General features: G+C 44.1%; 1 protein-coding gene across 1 annotated transcript; it reads right to left on the minus strand.

The window, feature by feature from the left end:
* Nucleotides 1–320: 320 nt before the first annotated feature.
* On the minus strand, nucleotides 321–16120 carry LOC105974105 (Leucine-rich repeat protein kinase family protein). Its single transcript, XM_012999166.2, has 7 exons — nucleotides 14368–16120; nucleotides 14137–14270; nucleotides 13790–14033; nucleotides 13465–13676; nucleotides 13341–13363; nucleotides 12762–12873; nucleotides 321–824 (listed from the first exon to the last, which is right to left on the minus strand). The coding sequence occupies exons 1-7, from the start codon at nucleotides 15728–15730 to the stop codon at nucleotides 588–590; spliced, it is 2325 nt and encodes a 774-aa protein (XP_012854620.2). The 5' UTR covers nucleotides 15731–16120; the 3' UTR covers nucleotides 321–587.
* Between the last annotated feature and the right edge of the window lie 1031 nt (nucleotides 16121–17151).

Below are 17151 nucleotides of genomic sequence, written 5' to 3' on the forward strand. Positions count from 1 at the left end.
ATATTTCAGGGTTGATTGTAATTACCAATGTTACAAGGGCCTTAAATTTAATTTAACATACATTAGGGATGTATGTGTAATTACAGTTTGGTACTAAATTAGATTACTTATCAAAGCAATTGGGCTTGTAATTAATTATAGAAAAATATAAATAGTTATTAAAAAATAAAATTGAGATAAAAATTCAAAACTATATAATCTAATCAATTATAGATTTTTCTAAAAAAAATGCAAAACATAGATAAAATTATACTAAATAAATTTAAAACTATTATGTTATGAAATATTGCATATAAATTATTCAATATATACAAAAATTATAGGGTAATTATTAAAAAAAAAAAACATTACAAAAGCCACTTGTGTTTTTCTAATTAACATATTTGCTCAGAAAGACATAATCTACATTCAACGAGGAGTCAAAAAACGCGATTTTAGACGGATGAAGAAAACACGACTCTACGAAGATGATGATAAAATTAGAACAGTCCGAATCACATTTCACACATATATATACATACACTAATACATAGAGAGATATAAAGAAGAGACAACAAGTCTACATATATCTATACTTGTATCTATATCTATGGAGATACTAGTGTTTTCCCACTTTTGTTATCGACGTCGTCCGACGTTGCTTGAACTTGAGCGGCGTACTGCAAATTCCAAAGAACATCCTCGAAAGAAGGACGAGTCGAAGACTCGGGTGAGATGCAATTGATCGTTAGCGACACCACTATTGATAGTGATTCTTGCGAGCTTGATGCCAGCACCGTGGGGTCCACTATTCGCCTCTGCCCTTCTGTATTCCCTAAAGAGACCTGTAGTAGTAAATATACAGTTAAACCTCTATAAATTATCAATCAAAATTCTACTGATTTAACGGAATATTAAATTAAAGGGTAAATTATAAACACCCCCCGATGTATGGTCAATTTACAAAAAACCCCTCTTGTTGGATAATTACATCTGCCCCCCTCAACTATGTTTTATTTATTACACCTCCACCCTTATGGTGTCAAATTCAACATAATCATCTAGATTTCGTGGAATGTGCTCTAGTTTGTACTCGTTTTGTGTAAAAATACAGTTTCTGATGCACCACAATCTGATATATATACAAGGCAAAAAACACATATTATGATCATCTTGCTTCAAAATGTAGAGTTCAAATGGGATAAAACGGGTACAAAAGTGATAATATTCCATATAATCTCGAAAATTCCACTAAATTTGAGGAGTTGAGGGGGTGGTTGTAATTATCCAAACAAGAGGGGGATTTTCGTAATTTGACCATACCTCAGGGGTGGTTGTAATTTACCCTAAATTAAACGATAAATTAATAATTTGATATAATTTATGAAATTATTATTATTATATAAATTCATTGGACGGGAGCTCTTAAACAACAAATGGTACCCAATATTGTTTTGACAAAACTACACCGGAAGTTCTTACCATGTTAAACAAGATTGAGGCGTATTTCGTTAAGTCTATTGATGATGCTAGAGTATAGCTCACCTAGGATAGTATATAAAACGAGCTGGGAGAGCAAAGCTGATCTGTAGCTAGTCAACTCGATGTTCCTGAGGTCCCTACAAAATGAGCGCACGTGAACTAAGCCGGGGGTTGATCCGGCGGAAACCCCTCCGACGCTCAAGTCAGATGTACGGATCGTAGAGAAAAGTCGAGAGAATAAACTTGTGGTTGATTATTAATAAAATGAGCACGTACCTTTTCAAATGAATAAAACTTCTATTTATATGTCGTTGATTAAGTTGGGCTTATTTTGTTGGGCCCAAGCCTTACTTTGAAGGTGCTTAGGCTTTCGTGTAATGGGCCCGAATATTCTCGTGTATTGGGCCTAATTATTAAATAAATTGGGGTCCATTGGGTCGGCCCAATTAGGTATATCATTAAGCCCCCCAACTCTCGATTCGAGACGGGGCTTGTGTATAGGGACCCGGGTCGTGTCGAGAGTTAATTGCGTCGTGGAGTGAATTGTTTCCGTTGGTGGTGAATTAATTCCTTAATTTAAATAAGGAATAATTGTATTTATTTGGCAGCGAGGTATATATTTAAGGGTTTTAAATAATATACCAGGGGCCAAATAAATATACTCCTTTTGTGGTGGAAAGAATTAAACTTCAACTCTTGCGTGATAGATATGGGTATGTATCTTTAACCTTAGGTCTTCTTCTGCTTTCGCTTATTTTATTTTATATCGGTAGAGTAGAAATTTTTTGTTTCTTGATTATTTCTTCGGGGAGAAAATCTTCACATGTCGAACTCGGGTAATTCAAAATCTTTGCGAATTAAACTTCGAGATCCGGTTGAAGGGGGCAAGAAAACTTTTGGTATGGTGGGCTTGGACCGCGGGAATCTTGTGGTGTCGAGTGCGAAAAACGGATCTACATCCGGAGGTGTGCGAAATTCCGTGCAGATGGGAGATAGGTCTGCGGCTGAGAAGGAGGGGACCAGCGCACGTGGTCCAATAAGGGGAAGCCACGTGCGCACGGCGGATACCGAGGTAGAGGCACGCGCGCGCGCGTCGGGCGCTGGAGTTGAGAGACGCGCGCGCGCGGTAATTGATGTTCAGCAGGTGGGCGCGCATCCCCAGCGACGCGCGCGCGCGTCGGATAGGCGGATAGATGCGGACGCGCGGGATCCGGCGGTTGGGGAGGCGCCACGTGGGCGGGGAGAGGTTGATGACGCGCGCGCGCGTCGGTAGTGGGGATTGATGCTGACGCGCGGGGTCCGGCGATTGGGGAGGCGCCACGTGGGCGGGGAGAGGTTGATGACGCGCGCGCGCGCGCGATTCAGCCTCTAAGCGACGCGCGCGCGCGTCGGTAGTGGGGATTGATGCTGACGCGCGGGGTCCGGCGATTGGGGAGGCGCCACGTGGCTCTGGGCAGGCAGTTGGTGTGTGCGCGCGTGGATCCGCCCCTTTTGGGGCCACGCGCGCGCGTGAGGGCGCGTGTGATGCCGGTTTTGAGCCCGGTTCGGGCGAAATTAACGGGCAAATTTCCGAGGGTGCTGATTCGCGTGATTGTTTCAATGGGGGAAGTGTTGGTCGGCGAGAAATTATTGAATCGTGGAGTGACGATGTAGAAGTGCGTAACAATATTAATATTTGCCCTACTGTTGATGAAGCGAATTCCAGTGGACGTCGCTATGGGCGTCGAGTCGTGGATTTTGGGAGCGATAGTGATGATTCGAATCAAGCTCCTTTGGCGAGTGATGAAGCGGTGTTAAGTAGTGAAGTTGAGGTGACGGATGAAGAGGAGGAGGAAGATGATATTCCGTCAGGTGATATTGAGATTGATAAGAGGAAGCAAAAGAAAAAGAAGTTAATTAATTTGGACTTAGTTGATTTTGATAGTGTGTTGACGGAAGAGCATCTGCACTCTATTCGTCGTTTATCTGGAGCGCCAAGTAATGTTGAGTTGTTGTTGCCTCAGAAGGGCGATCGCTTGTATTCGCCACCCGATGGGTTTCATACGGTATTTTTGGGGTACTTGACGTGCACATCTCAGATTACACCGCATCCTACCTTGTTGAAGGTTTGCGAGGAATTCAAGATTGGGTACAGTCAGCTAACGCCCACTGCTGTTCTGATGTTCCAGGCCTTTCATTTTAGGGTGGTTCGAGTAGGTCTGCCTGTGTCCGTGAGTTTGTTCAAGGCGTTATTTACGTTACATCGTCCCAATATGACGCCTTTCTTTTGTTTTCATCCTCGCGTTCCTTATCGATTCGTGAAGAGTGTGAAGTTATCTTTGGGGAAATGGAAGACCCATTTTTTTTATGTGAGGGCTCCCACTTTTGAAGTTCCTGTTGTTTGGAATCCTTCGTGCGAGAGTTTCACGATAACTGCGAATATGGCGAAAAGGATTGAAGAGTCGGGATTGTGTGACGTGGAATTTGACCCGAGGGTTTTAATACCAAAGCCGAAGGGTCAGCGCTGTATATCCTTTTGTTGCCTTGACTTGTGTTTTTTTTTTTTTTTTTTTTTTTTTTTTTTTTTTTTTGTAATTCCGTGGTAGTATATACCTCATGTCTCTTATGTGTTTGTTATCTTTTGTAGATGGGGGTATCACCTTTGCGGCGCTTCAAGCTAAGGCGAATGGGACGTCGAAGAAGGCATCGAAGAAGGCATCGAAGAAGGTACCCTCTACCTTGGGAGGTTCTTCAAATGGTTTGCCTCGTGGGGAGGTCCATGTAGAAGCTCCTCGAGTAGTCGCAGATGATCGTAGCAGTGCTGGTGAAGTGGAGGGGCGTCCACCGACGAGGGACCGTGCCAAGGGGAAGAGGGTGGATACCGAGTATGTGGCTGTGCCTAAGCGTCCACGGGTAGATCCAGAGGAGACTTATGCTTTCCATGGCGGAGGAGGTAAACAGCTGTTTACTTATGGAGTAAACCGCGATGGTAAGGAGTCGTACTGGGATGTGTCGGACTATGATTTGCCGATGTTGAGTACCGAGGGTTTCGTTCGAGAGTATGATCGTGCTCGGATGTCTGGTAAGGGTCCTTCTCATATGTTAGAGTTAGCTGGTGGCGACATATGTCGGGTGAGTACTTGCCTATGTAAAAAAAGATTTTATGTTAAATTCTCTCTTGGCTTGCGAATAATATTGTTATTATTATTATATTTTTTTTTTTATAGTTGGTAGCGACTTGGAGATATCTCATGGAGCATGGTAGGAATGTGGAAGCTATGAAGGAAGAGGAGAGGGCTCGAGGTCAAGCGCGTGAGGATGAGCTTGTAAGCCAATTGGAGATAGCGCGGTTCGATCTTGCTCAACGGTCGGAAGAGTTGGCTCGGAGGACAGCGGAGCTTGCCGAGAAGACAGAGGAGCTCGAGGTCATCCGAGGTGATGTGCAGGCGTATAAGGATGATGTTCACAAGTTGAACGAATGCTACGACCAGCTCAAGGAGAAATACGATGTCGAGAAGACGACGGGGAAAAGGTTCCTCACGACACCGGGTGGTGCCGCTTACAAAGAGTCCATTGTGGAGGAGACCAAGGTTAATTTCCGAGGTAGCGATGAGTGTGCTGCTATGGTTGAGGAGCATGCATTGGCCGTGGTTTATAAGCCATTAGTGCGTTCTTGTCGCCAATATCTGCGTGATGCGGGTGGGATCAGCGAGGAAGTGATTCGTGGGATGGAGGCTGGTATATCCGATGAAGAGGAGGATGAGGTAGATGTCGATGTGACGGGCACAGAGCTCGTGGATGACATGGTTGCGGATGACTCCACTGTGGGCACGTCTTCCGCTCGCGGTAGGGGAGTTTAGATTTATTTGCTAGAGTAGTTAACTTTCCCCCCCTTTTTTTTTATTTTTGCTATGGATTTCTTAGTTTGTTTTTATCGCTGATGTAGTTGGGTATGTCCACTACTATGTTATTTGAATTTCTTCCTCGTTTGACTTTGAAGTTTTATATTTCGATTTATTTATCTTGACATTGTCAAGAATTAATGCGTTGCTTCTATGTGTTTACATTAGCATTATACGCGATGTACTTGAGGAGGGGATCAATCTCCCAAGGTTTTTGTTAGGGGTCGTGCCCTTTGTTTGGACCGCTTGGGTCTTAATTATATTTGTCCGTGGCCACGTTTTAAAATTAACACCTCGTGAAACAAGTAAAGGGACTTAGATAATCCAGCTGGCCAGGCTATATGGATCATCTAAATCTCTCTAAGTGTTTATAGGGTGGTATTGAATTAGACTCCTGATGAGAAGTAGTTTATATCGATGTAAAGGCATAGATAGTAAAACGAAAATTGTGATATATTCGATGATAGCAAAGGAGAGTTGTTACAAGCCGATATGAGGCGAATTTAAATAAATCGCTAATGCGATGGGCCTACATGAGGCGGGGGTAACTAACTACCGCTAAAGCAATAAATTGTCTAAAAAATAAAAATGCTTCTGAGTGATTGTGCTACACTTGTTCTTCTTCCACGTCTTCCTTATACTCGTTCGTTTTACTGTGCTGATGGTAGATTGACTTCTTTTGACGTCTTTATGCCTGTCGAGTAGAATTGAGAAAAAAGAGAATTTATTCAATCCCTTGTATTGATGATTTAGTAATTGAAGCTATGGTGATGTGTATTGCTCTTTCACGTACCCTACAACGGGAGTTGATTTTTCTTTCTCGCCCTCCGAGATATGAAATGAACTCGTGAATTGCCGCGGGTTGCTATGCGATCACGCCTGCTAGTGGAATTACTTTTTCATGTTAGTAAAAGTAAATAAGATCATCCGTATGTTAAATTCTAGTGGATGTATAATTATTACCCTTGACGATGTGGTATAGAGTATCTTCGCTCTTTGGGGCATTGATTGAGTAAAGTGCATCCTCCCGTAATAGATTCTCAACCTGTGAGAGGATGATGGGATGTAATTATGAGTCGCTGATGTACGTAAAAATTACTAGCCCCCCAGTTTAGGTGGGACGTTCACGTACCTCGTTATGTGGTGTCAAATTTCCCACCGTGTAAAAGCAGCTTTACAAAACAAGTGACGTGGAAGGTCGTGGAGCCTGCATGGGTGGCAATTCGTAAGTAACTTTCATATAGAAGAAATATGGGTGATGTCTTCAACTTAACTGAAGTAAGGTAGGTGTATACCTCAGGCGTAGAACCGTTTGAGGTTCCCTATATTCCATGTTCTGGGTATAGGGTGTCCGTCAGTGTTCTCGAGGCGGTATGCTCCCGTGTTGACCACTTTGGTGATTTTATACGGTCCTTCCCACTTTGGGTCGAGCTTACCGATGGGGTGAGAGGCTTCAGCTTTCCGGAGGACTAAATCTCCAACTTGAAAAGAGCGGGGACGGACCTTTGAGTTATATGCCTTGGCCATGCGCGATTTGTACATCTGTTGCCGGATGTAGGCGATCTCTCGTAGCTCATCTACAAGGTCTAGGCTTCCTCGCATAGCTTCTTCATTAGCTGTTGGATCGTAGTTGGTGATTCTCCAAGATGGTTCACCTATTTCAACGGGTGCTATAGCTTCTGTTCCGAAAGCTAGGTTGAAAGGTGACTCTCCGGTTGCTGCTCGTGGGGTTGTGCGATAAGCCCATAGTGCGTTAGGCAACTCGTCCACCCACTTTCCTTTGGCACTCCCAAGCCTTGTCTTAAGGTGTTGGAGTATAGTGCGATTCGTGACCTCCGTCTGGCCGTTAGCTTGTGGATTTGCTACGGATGTGAAGAACTGCTTGATGTCTAGGCCGAGGCACCAAGTTTTTACTTTGTCACCGCAGAATTGGGTCCCATTATCCGAGATGATGGAACGTGGGATTCCGAAGCGGCAGACGATGTTCTTCCATAGGAATTGGATGACTTCTTCTTCTCGGATACGTGCTAAGGGTTCCGCCTCCACCCATTTGGTGAAGTAGTCCACTGCTACAATGAGGTACTTACGTCCTCCTGTGGCGGGTGGGAATGGTCCAACTAAGTCCATCCCCCATTGGGCGAAAGGGATGGGACTGTCAATTGGTTGCATTAATGCCGCTGGTAGGTGAGTGATATTTGCGTGCTCTTGGCAGGGTTTACACTTCCGGACTAACTTCTTCGCGTCTTCATGCATCGTTGGCCAATAGTAGCCTTGCCTCAGTAGTTTGAGAGCTAAAGTTCTCCCGCTTAAGTGATTTCCGCAGATGCCTTCGTGTACTTCTCTAAGTACGTAATCCGCTGTGGTCGGGTCGAGGCACTTGAGGTAAGGGAATGAGAACCCTCGTTTGTATAATTCTTCTCCCAGTATGACGAAGCGAGCGGCTCTCGTTTTTAACTTTCGTGCTTCGGTGGATTCCGCTGGAAGTTCTCCCTTCTTGAGATATTTCAGGATTGGAGTGAACCAGCATGGTTCATCCTCCTCGGTGTACTGTACTTCTGTGGGTGAAGTTATCTCTGGCTGAGGTGAGGTGAGGAGCGTCACCTTCCGACTTCCGATGCTGGCCATGGAGCTTCCAAGCCTAGCTAATTTGTCAGCATGGATATTATTGGAGCGAGGTACCTGTCTTATCTCGTAGCTCTCGAATTTAGATAAGAGAGTGTGCGCGAGAGCTAAGTATTTGGCCATGGTGTCTTCTTTAGCCTCGTAAGCTCCAAGTACTTGGTTGACGACGAGCTGAGAGTCGCTTTGGATTAGGAGCTTGCGCGCTCCGGCTGCTAGGGCGAGGCGGATTCCTGCTATCAGCGCTTCATACTCAGCGACGTTGTTCGAGGCTGTGAATTCGAAGCGTTGAGCATACTCGAATTCGTCTCCGTCAGGGTTTGTTAGTACGATGCCCGCTCCACCTCCTGTTGTAGTAGAAGATCCATCGACGCTGACGGACCAAGTAGGTAGAGAGGTGCTTTCTTCTACTGTGGTCATTTCGACTAGAAAGTCAGCCAGTATTTGCGCTTTGATAGCTGGGCGGGGTTTGAATTCTACTCCGTATTCACTTAGCTCTATAGCCCATTTTGCTAATCGTCCGGACGTTTCAGGACTCCTTAGTATTTGCTTCAGTGGATAATTGGTGAGAACCACTACTTGATGTGACTGGAAGTAAGGTCGAAGCTTCCGGGCTGCGTTGATGAGGGCGAGAGCGAGCTTCTCCATATTGGTATAGCGTTGCTCGGCCCCTTGAAGAGCGCGACTTATGTAGTATATGGGTTGGTGACCTCTTCCTCCATCTCGGATGAGGACCGCGCTGATGGCATCAGCCGAGGTAGCTAAGTACAGCATGAGTGTGTCTCCCGGCTGAGGTTTTGTGAGCAAGGGTGGTGAAGCGAGGTATGACTTTAGCTCAGTGAAGGCTTTTTGACATGCCTCATCCCACTCGAACTTTTTTCCTCCCCTTAGAATCTTGAAAAATGGGAGAGCCTTGTCCGCTGATCTTGAAATGAATCTATTCAGGGATGCTAAACAGCCGTTGAGTTGTTGAACTTTCTTGATCGATGTTGGCGGAGCCATGGAGGTGATTGCTTCGATTTTAGCGGGATTAGCTTCGATTCCTCGCTGCGAAATCATATAACCCAAAAATTTGCCTCCCTTAACTCCGAATGAACATTTGAGGGGGTTGAGCTTCATCTTATATTTTCGCAGGGTGGCGAAACACTGATCCAGATCAATTAGGTGGTCCGAGACCTTGACACTTTTGACGAGCATGTCGTCGATATACACCTCCATATTTTTACCGATCTGATCTGCGAACATTTTGTTCACTAGACGCTGGTAGGTGGCTCCTGCGTTTTTTAACCCGAAGGGCATGACTCGATAGCAGTAGATGCCTTGGTCAGTGATGAAACTAGCCTTCTCTTGATCTTCTGGTGCAAGTAAGATCTGGTTATATCCTTGGTATGCATCGAGGAAGCTGAGGAGTTCGCACCCCGAGGTTGAATCGATGAGCTGATCGATTCTGGGTAGAGGAAATGGGTCCTTAGGACAGGCTTTGTTGAGGTCAGTGAAGTCTACGCATAATCTCCATTTTCCTCCGGGTTTAGGAACGAGCACTACGTTCGACAACCATTCAGGATACTGAACTGGTCGTATATGACCTGCCTCTAGAAGTTTAGCCACTTCTGCTTTGATATGCTTGTTGCGTTCGGGTCCAAATGTTCGTTTCCTCTGTTTGACTGGCTTCATCCTCTTGTCGACGTTAAGTCGATGTAGGGCTACCTGAGGGGGAATGCCCGACAAATCTTGGGCTTTCCATGCGAACACATCTCCATTGTGTCGTAGGAAGTTGATTAGTTGCTGCTCCGTCTCAGGATCTAAATCAGATCCGATGCGTAGGAGTTTGGAATTATCTCCAGGTGTGAGCTCTATGAGCTTAAGCTCTTCGACAGCCGCTAGCTTGATGCTATCGTCTGGTACACTGATGAGGATTTCTTTATTGTCCTCAATGATTGCATTGACCCACTTCCGTTTGTCGGATTTTTGGGTATCGTCTCCCTTTCCGGGCGGTTTAGGCTTCTTTGAGGGTTCTCGTAGGGCCCTTGCATAGCATTCTCGAGCGAGACGTCTATCTCCAAGCACTTCTCCCATTCCATAGGGAGTAGGGAACTTCCATTTCTGATGGTAGGAGGAAGGTACTGACTTGAATGTGTGGATGGCTGGCCTCCCCAGAATGATGTTGTAGGGTGATGGCCGGTCGACGACGAGGAACTTGATTAGTTTCGTGATTCGACAGGGGTCTTCCCCTAATGAAACAGGCAGCTCCACTTCTCCCATTGACAAAATGCCTTCTCCTGTGAATCCTTTCAGGGGTGTGGAGATGGGACTAAAACGGGCATTATCTATGCCTAGCTGCTTAAAAGCATGGAGGTACATGATGTCAGCTGAGCTCCCACCATCCACTAATATTTTTTTGACCAAGAAGTTGGCCACCGTTGTTGTTACCACTAATGCGTCGACATGGTCTTCCTCTGGACCTTCAAGGTCGGAGGAGTTGAAGACTATGCTGTGATCAGGTCTTCGTATCTGATATACGCGTTCGGATGGAGAAGCGCGTTCTTGATTCATGCGCGCTGATCGAGCGAGTGTGCGTCTTGCATTATGTGAATCGCCTCCCGCCGGTCCTCCGGAGATGAAGGAGATGATTCCTCGGGTAGGTTGGTTATCATTGTTATCTAGGTCACGTCGATGACCTCCATCCTCTCGTCTTTGCTGCTGCTCTCGATTGTTATCTCGCCGTGGAGGATCATCACGGCGCTTATTTCGCGGCTTATCAATGTATTCGCCTAAATGGCCTTGTTTGATCAGCCTTTCAATCGCCATTTTGAGTTGTGCACATTCTTCCGTAGTATGCCCTCTGTCCTTATGAAATCGGCAATACCGATCCGATTTCTCTCGCTTTGCGTTTGGCTGCATAGGACGTGGAGGTTCTGTTAAACCTTTCTGCTCTATCACGTGAAGGATTTCTGTGAGGCGAGCGTTTAGCGGAGTGAACCTATTGTAGGAGGAAGAGGGTTGGGTTTGAGGTGGAAATGGTGGACGTCGGTCGTCACGTCTCCTATTGTCTTGACGGTCATCTTCTCTTTTCCTTTTAGGAGGAGCGTGGGTAGAGGCTTCCTCTATCCTGACGTATTTTTCGGCTCGATTCAGCAACTCCTCTAAGTTGCCTGGGGGTCTTCCGGCGATAGATTCTTTGAATCTACCAGGTTTCAAGTTCTGCTGCATAATCCCGGAAAGCATGTCTTGCCCCACACTGGGGACTTCGTGGACGGCCTCTACGAAACGCTTAATGTAGTTGCGGAGCGTTTCGTTATCTCTCTGTACTACAGAGAAAAGATGAGCTGGGGTCTTGGCGTATTGTTTGTTGATGGCGAATTGGTTGGTGAATCGGGTCGACAACCGAGCGAAGGTGTCAATGGACCCTATGGGCAGGGAGTTGAACCAATTCATTGCCCTCTTGGAGAGAGTGGTGCGGAACATCTTGCACATCGCCGCATCCGTCGGGCCGTATAAATCCGCCATGGCACTGAATTTCTCAATATGTTCCTGTGGGTCGGTGGTCCCTTCAAATTGAGGTAACCCCGAGATCTTTACCCCTTGAGGTAATACCTCGTTGAGGATCTCTATGGTGAAGGGACTGCGTCTTGCTGGGAGAGGCATCCTCTCACCCATTTGATTATTTGGTTGGGAGAAAAGGTTTTGGCGAGACACTCGGCTGTTTACCTCGCCTTCTCCCTCATTAAAGAGAGGGATTCTTGGTGGCGATGCATTCCCCCGTAGGGGTGAGCGCCGACGTTGTTGTCTAGGTTGTGCTCCTCTGTGATTAGTAGATAGCTGCACTCGGGACCGTGGGTCCGACGTAGAGGAAGAGACGCTTATTTGATTCTGGATCGGCGGTGGGACCACTGGTGGTGCTATAGGTGGAGCTTGTGCTGGTATCGCATTGGGAGCGTTTGCTCCCATCGTGGCGATATATTGAGTTACGGCCTCCGTGGCGGCGCGAGTAGAAGCTTCCGCTATCATACGTTGGAGTGCGTCCTCGGTTATCTGAACCGTTCGAGGAGCAGGGAGTGGTGGATCGGCGAGTGGTGGGTCCCGAGGGGGGATCACCTGAACCTCGCGAGGTGGATCTGCAGTACGTGGGGGAGCTGGCTCCGCGGCACGTGGAGGAAGTTGCTCCGCGGCGCGTGGAGGAGGTGGGATGCCAGATCCTCCACGGGCGGGGAGGTTATTAGCTGTGTCGTTTTCTCTCCGAGCTGATGCCTCAGGAGGATCTTGTTGGCTACGTGATCTGGTTTGCATCGTTCCCACAGACGGCGCCAAAATGATGATGCTAGAGTATAGCTCACCTAGGATAGTATATAAAACGAGCTGGGAGAGCAAAGCTGATCTGTAGCTAGTCAACTCGATGTTCCTGAGGTCCCTACAAAATGAGCGCACGTGAACTAAGCCGGGGGTTGATCCGGCGGAAACCCCTCCGACGCTCAAGTCAGATGTACGGATCGTAGAGAAAAGTCGAGAGAATAAACTTGTGGTTGATTATTAATAAAATGAGCACGTACCTTTTCAAATGAATAAAACTTCTATTTATATGTCGTTGATTAAGTTGGGCTTATTTTGTTGGGCCCAAGCCTTACTTTGAAGGTGCTTGGGCTTTCGTGTAATGGGCCCGAATATTCTCGTGTATTGGGCCTAATTATTAAATAAATTGGGGTCCATTGGGTCGGCCCAATTAGGTATATCATCTATATAGATTAATAGCAAATGTATTGTACTATTATGTATATGTATTTCTATGCATATAAGTTTACATACCATTTCATTGAGAAGAAACGACTCCTTTCTTGAACAAACCGACGGTCCGATAAGCGACTCTAGCAATATGCACCCGAAGCTATAAATATCATCATCTAAGCTCTTCATTTGCCTGCAAATATCGACGAGCAATAAGTTAATTAGTTGCAGATAGCCAAAAAAAAAAAAAAAAGAACAATTCGTACCACAAAAGGAAAGATTCTTTAAATTATTATTTGGGAATATTTCAGTTTACATTCCCTCAAGTTTGCACCAGTTTCACACTTGGTCTCCCAAGTTCACGAAAACTTACATTTGGTCCCTCCAATTTGAAAAAATTCAACACTTTTGGTTTTTTCCATCGATTTACTGGTAGTCTTAAAAATAGTGATGGGCAAGTGCTTGATTTTGTTAGTACTAACGGAAAATTGACGGAAAGGACCAAAAGTGTTAAATTGTTCAAGCATGAGGGACTAAATCTGTTTTTTTTATGAACAAGGGGGACCAAATATGAAATTGAGGTCAACTTGAGGGACGGAAACTGTAATTTTCCCATTATTATTTGTTAGGCCGATTTTCTAAACAAGAGGGCATTCTTACCATGATTTAAGTCCATCTTCTTCCTAGCAGGAAAAAACAAATTTAATTAGTATCATACAATAATGTAATATGTTATATATATATAAAAAAAAAAAATAGACAACGTGTGAAGAAACATGCATACCTTGTCCTTTTCGATTTCTTGAGCAACAACAGACAATCCATAATCGCTCAGCTTTCCCATTCGATGCTCGTTCAACAAGATATTATTCGCCTTCAACCGATTGCTATTAAAACCCGGAATAATCCCGGTGTGTAGAAAATGAACAGCTTTAGCAATACCGATCAGAATCGAGAGTCGATCGGACCATCTCAGCACCTTCTCCGGATTAGTCTCTAAAAAAATCGATGCAAGCAAAATTAAATTAATAAATTGAAATAATCCAAAGTTTCGACTATGGATTAATATTATAATTTTATTTTTTAATTTTTTTTTACGTGACCCTCACCCGAAAGATGAGCTCGATAGTTGCCATTCGGAACGTATTCGTAAACAAGATACACATTGTTAGCACCAACTTCGTCATTTCCTTCATTATCGATGCAGTGCCCTAATAGGCAGGCCAAATGAGGATGCCTAATTCTAGCCAACAAATCGAGCCTCAGTTTCAGATTTCGTATCGTGTATTTTCTTGAAACTGCTAGGCACCGTATCGCTACGTGGGCCCCACTTTCGAGTCTTCCTTTGTATATCTGATGAGTAAATAAACAATGCAAAAAAGTTCGATCATTTACAAGGTAGCCATGCGAAAGCAAAAACTGGATAACGAATTTTTCGATTCGCCAAAGTTTGTACCTTTCCGTTTGAACCTTCGCCCATCGACGCGGATTTGTCGAAGCTGTTGGTAGCTACCTTTAGCTCATCTAGTACAAATAGTCGATAAGGTGGCGAACCCTGCAAACCCAACTTTGATGCCTCGGAAATAAACCCTAGATAGTAAAGAACAAAGCTTTAGACTTAAAAGAAAAATCGTACGAAATTTGATTTTGAATTAATTTATTAAAAAAAAAAAGGATTGTCATTTACGGGCATTTGTTAGAATTTCGGCGGTGAACCCTCCGGCGACAGAGTTATCTTGCACCGACTTGTGAAGTAAGTGCTGCTCGGATGAACCTTGAGAACAAAATTTCCGACATAAAACGAGAAATCCAAATCCAAGAATCAAAATTACGACACCTATTCCACTAATAACACCGATCAATATTCCCAAATTATTCTTCCCACGAGACGATTTCTCGTTGTCCGAATGCTTCTCCGAGCAGTACGTTTCGGAATGCTGATGCTCGATATCGATCGAAAGGCAATTCCCGCCAATCTTGACAACCCTTTTCTTCGTACTAGACCTCAAACAAGACGGCAAATTTCCCGTCAGCCGATTATTAGATATATCAACAAATTCCAACTCATCGCCGCACCTCAAATCCATCGGAACCGATCCACTCAACAAATTCGACCCCAAACTCAACGAACTAATATTCGGCAGCGCGAAAATCCCAGCGGGACCCATCTCCGTAAGCGCATTGAAAGAAAGATCGAGCTGTTGAAGGCGACTCAGTCGACCGTATTGCTCGGGAATCCCCCCCGAGAAAGTGTTGTTCTTAAGCAGAACCACCGTTACAAATTCCGGCATACTAGCAAGCAACGAATCCAATCTATTGTTGCTCAAATCGAGCCAACGCAAGCTCGACAACCGGCCGAGATCGAGCAATTCACCCGAGATTCCATTGCCGGAGAGATTAATATCGACCAACGAGTTAACTCTCTGCAATGAAGACGGCAACGGACCAGTAAACAGATTGTTGCTCAAACTCAAACTAGCGAGTTTCGAAAACGAGTCGAACGAGTCGGGCAGAGTCCCGTTCAAGAAGTTCCCATCAAGCTTAAGGGTTTCGAGATTCGCAATTCTTGAAATAGAACTAGGAATAGATCCGTACATGAAATTCCAGCTCAAATCCAAGTAAACAAGCGACTGTAATCTATGTATTTTATCAGGAAATTTACCCCAAATGCCTAAAGAAACGAGGCTGAGTGATTTCAAACTGTTCAGCCTCGACAAAGTTGCGATCAGTGAATCCATGGAGAAGTTTTCGGACAGGGTTTTGTAAGAGACTGGGAAGCCATTGAAGCTGGTTGGCCTTGTCTGCAAGCTGTCGCCGAAGATTGTGATCTCGGTGACGGAGTTGTCTCGGCACGTGATGTTCACGCGCGGGGAAGAGGAGAAGCAGAGATCGATGGTGGGCCCCCAAATTTGGAGTTGGTTTGGGTACTCGAGTTGTTTTCTTAGCTGTAAGAGGACTTGGGTTTGGGAGGGTTGAAGCTGGTGTGTGTACAAGATCAAGAAACAACACCATTGTAGAGAGAGAAACAAACACATTCTTGAAATTTTCATTTTTGATTTTTTTTTTTTTTTTTATGATGATGATGATTGGTGGTGTTGTTATTACATCGGAGGTTTGTGTGAAAAGAATGAAACTTGGATCAAAAGCCGCCAAAAGGAAATTACTGAATATGAAAATCAAACACTGTTGAAGTGATTGCTTGGTTTAGGAAGAACAGGAAAGAATGTAGTGAATCACACTATACAACGTTAAATAAAAGAAAGTAAATTACGAGCGGAGCAGAGATATTTATATTAAATGATACATTTCACTAACACCTTAATTATTTGGTTGATGTGCTCGTACAGTATGGTACCAAAGTCAGATTCAATGAAAATGTCGTGAAGTCGAATTTTACAGACAATTATTTCAAATATTTCAAGTGCAAGGCTTCAGATGTAAATTTTAAATAATACATTTCACTTGCAATTTAAGCTTTACAATTATCCATCAACTCTGAATATTCTTACATGTTAAATTCAACAAAAAATTCTAGATTAATATTTCCTTGTTTGTATCTTTTTTTTGCAAAAGTGCAAATTTCTAGTGTACCACTGTCAGTCTGATATTTATAAGCTAAGAGACACATTTTATAATCATCTTATTTCAAAATGTAGAGTCCGAATAAAATAAAATAAGTACAAATTGGAGAATATTACCAATAATTTAGATGATTACACTAAATTTAACCGCTCGAAGGCATTAAGAAATTGATTGTAATTAAATAAAAAAAAAAAACACCACAAAAAATACGAAGTGAAGTTTGAGAAGTGAAGAAGAGATAGATGGAGGAATAAAAAAATGGAGGAATATTGTTGGGAATGTGAAAGGGGGGTGAGTAGCACGTGGTGTTTTTTCTTGAAAATTGCAAGGCATTGATAGGCGGTGACGGGGGTGGGGGGGTAGGGGTAGGGGTAGGGGTAGGGGGGGATTTTTCAGTCCGGCAACTAGTTGGAGGAATTGATTCTGATGTAGTAATTTATTGTTGGAGCCATGTTCTTGTCTGAAAGTTTGAGCAGTGTGAGAGAGTGAATGAGTGATCATATATGAATGAGAATCAACTAGTCAGTAGGCAATTATTATTTAAATCCAAACTTTTTTGAATTGTTCAATGCTTTTGGGGTCCTTGGAAATGGGGCTATGACCCTATTTATGACCTCACTATTGGGTAATTTGATTTGTTTTTTTTTTTTGTCAAAAGTCGAAGCGCGTATTTTGTAGTTCTTTGCGTTAGCTTTCTGATGCAATTTGAATCGTCAAGATTGGATATCGAGTATGCATGAATCAGTGAATAATGTCTATAACTCGGATGTTTTGAGGTATCTAAAGTTCAAAATGTAACTAATTCATGCAAAACTTTATTCACTAACATCCAGTATGTCTGATTGAAGTGGACTAGAGCACTAACTCAAGGGACTAGGATTTTCGTGTT

Source organism: Erythranthe guttata, chromosome 9 (genome assembly GCF_056151865.1).
Source record: "Erythranthe guttata isolate IM_541 chromosome 9, IM_541, whole genome shotgun sequence".
Taxonomy (NCBI): Eukaryota; Viridiplantae; Streptophyta; class Magnoliopsida; order Lamiales; family Phrymaceae; genus Erythranthe; species Erythranthe guttata.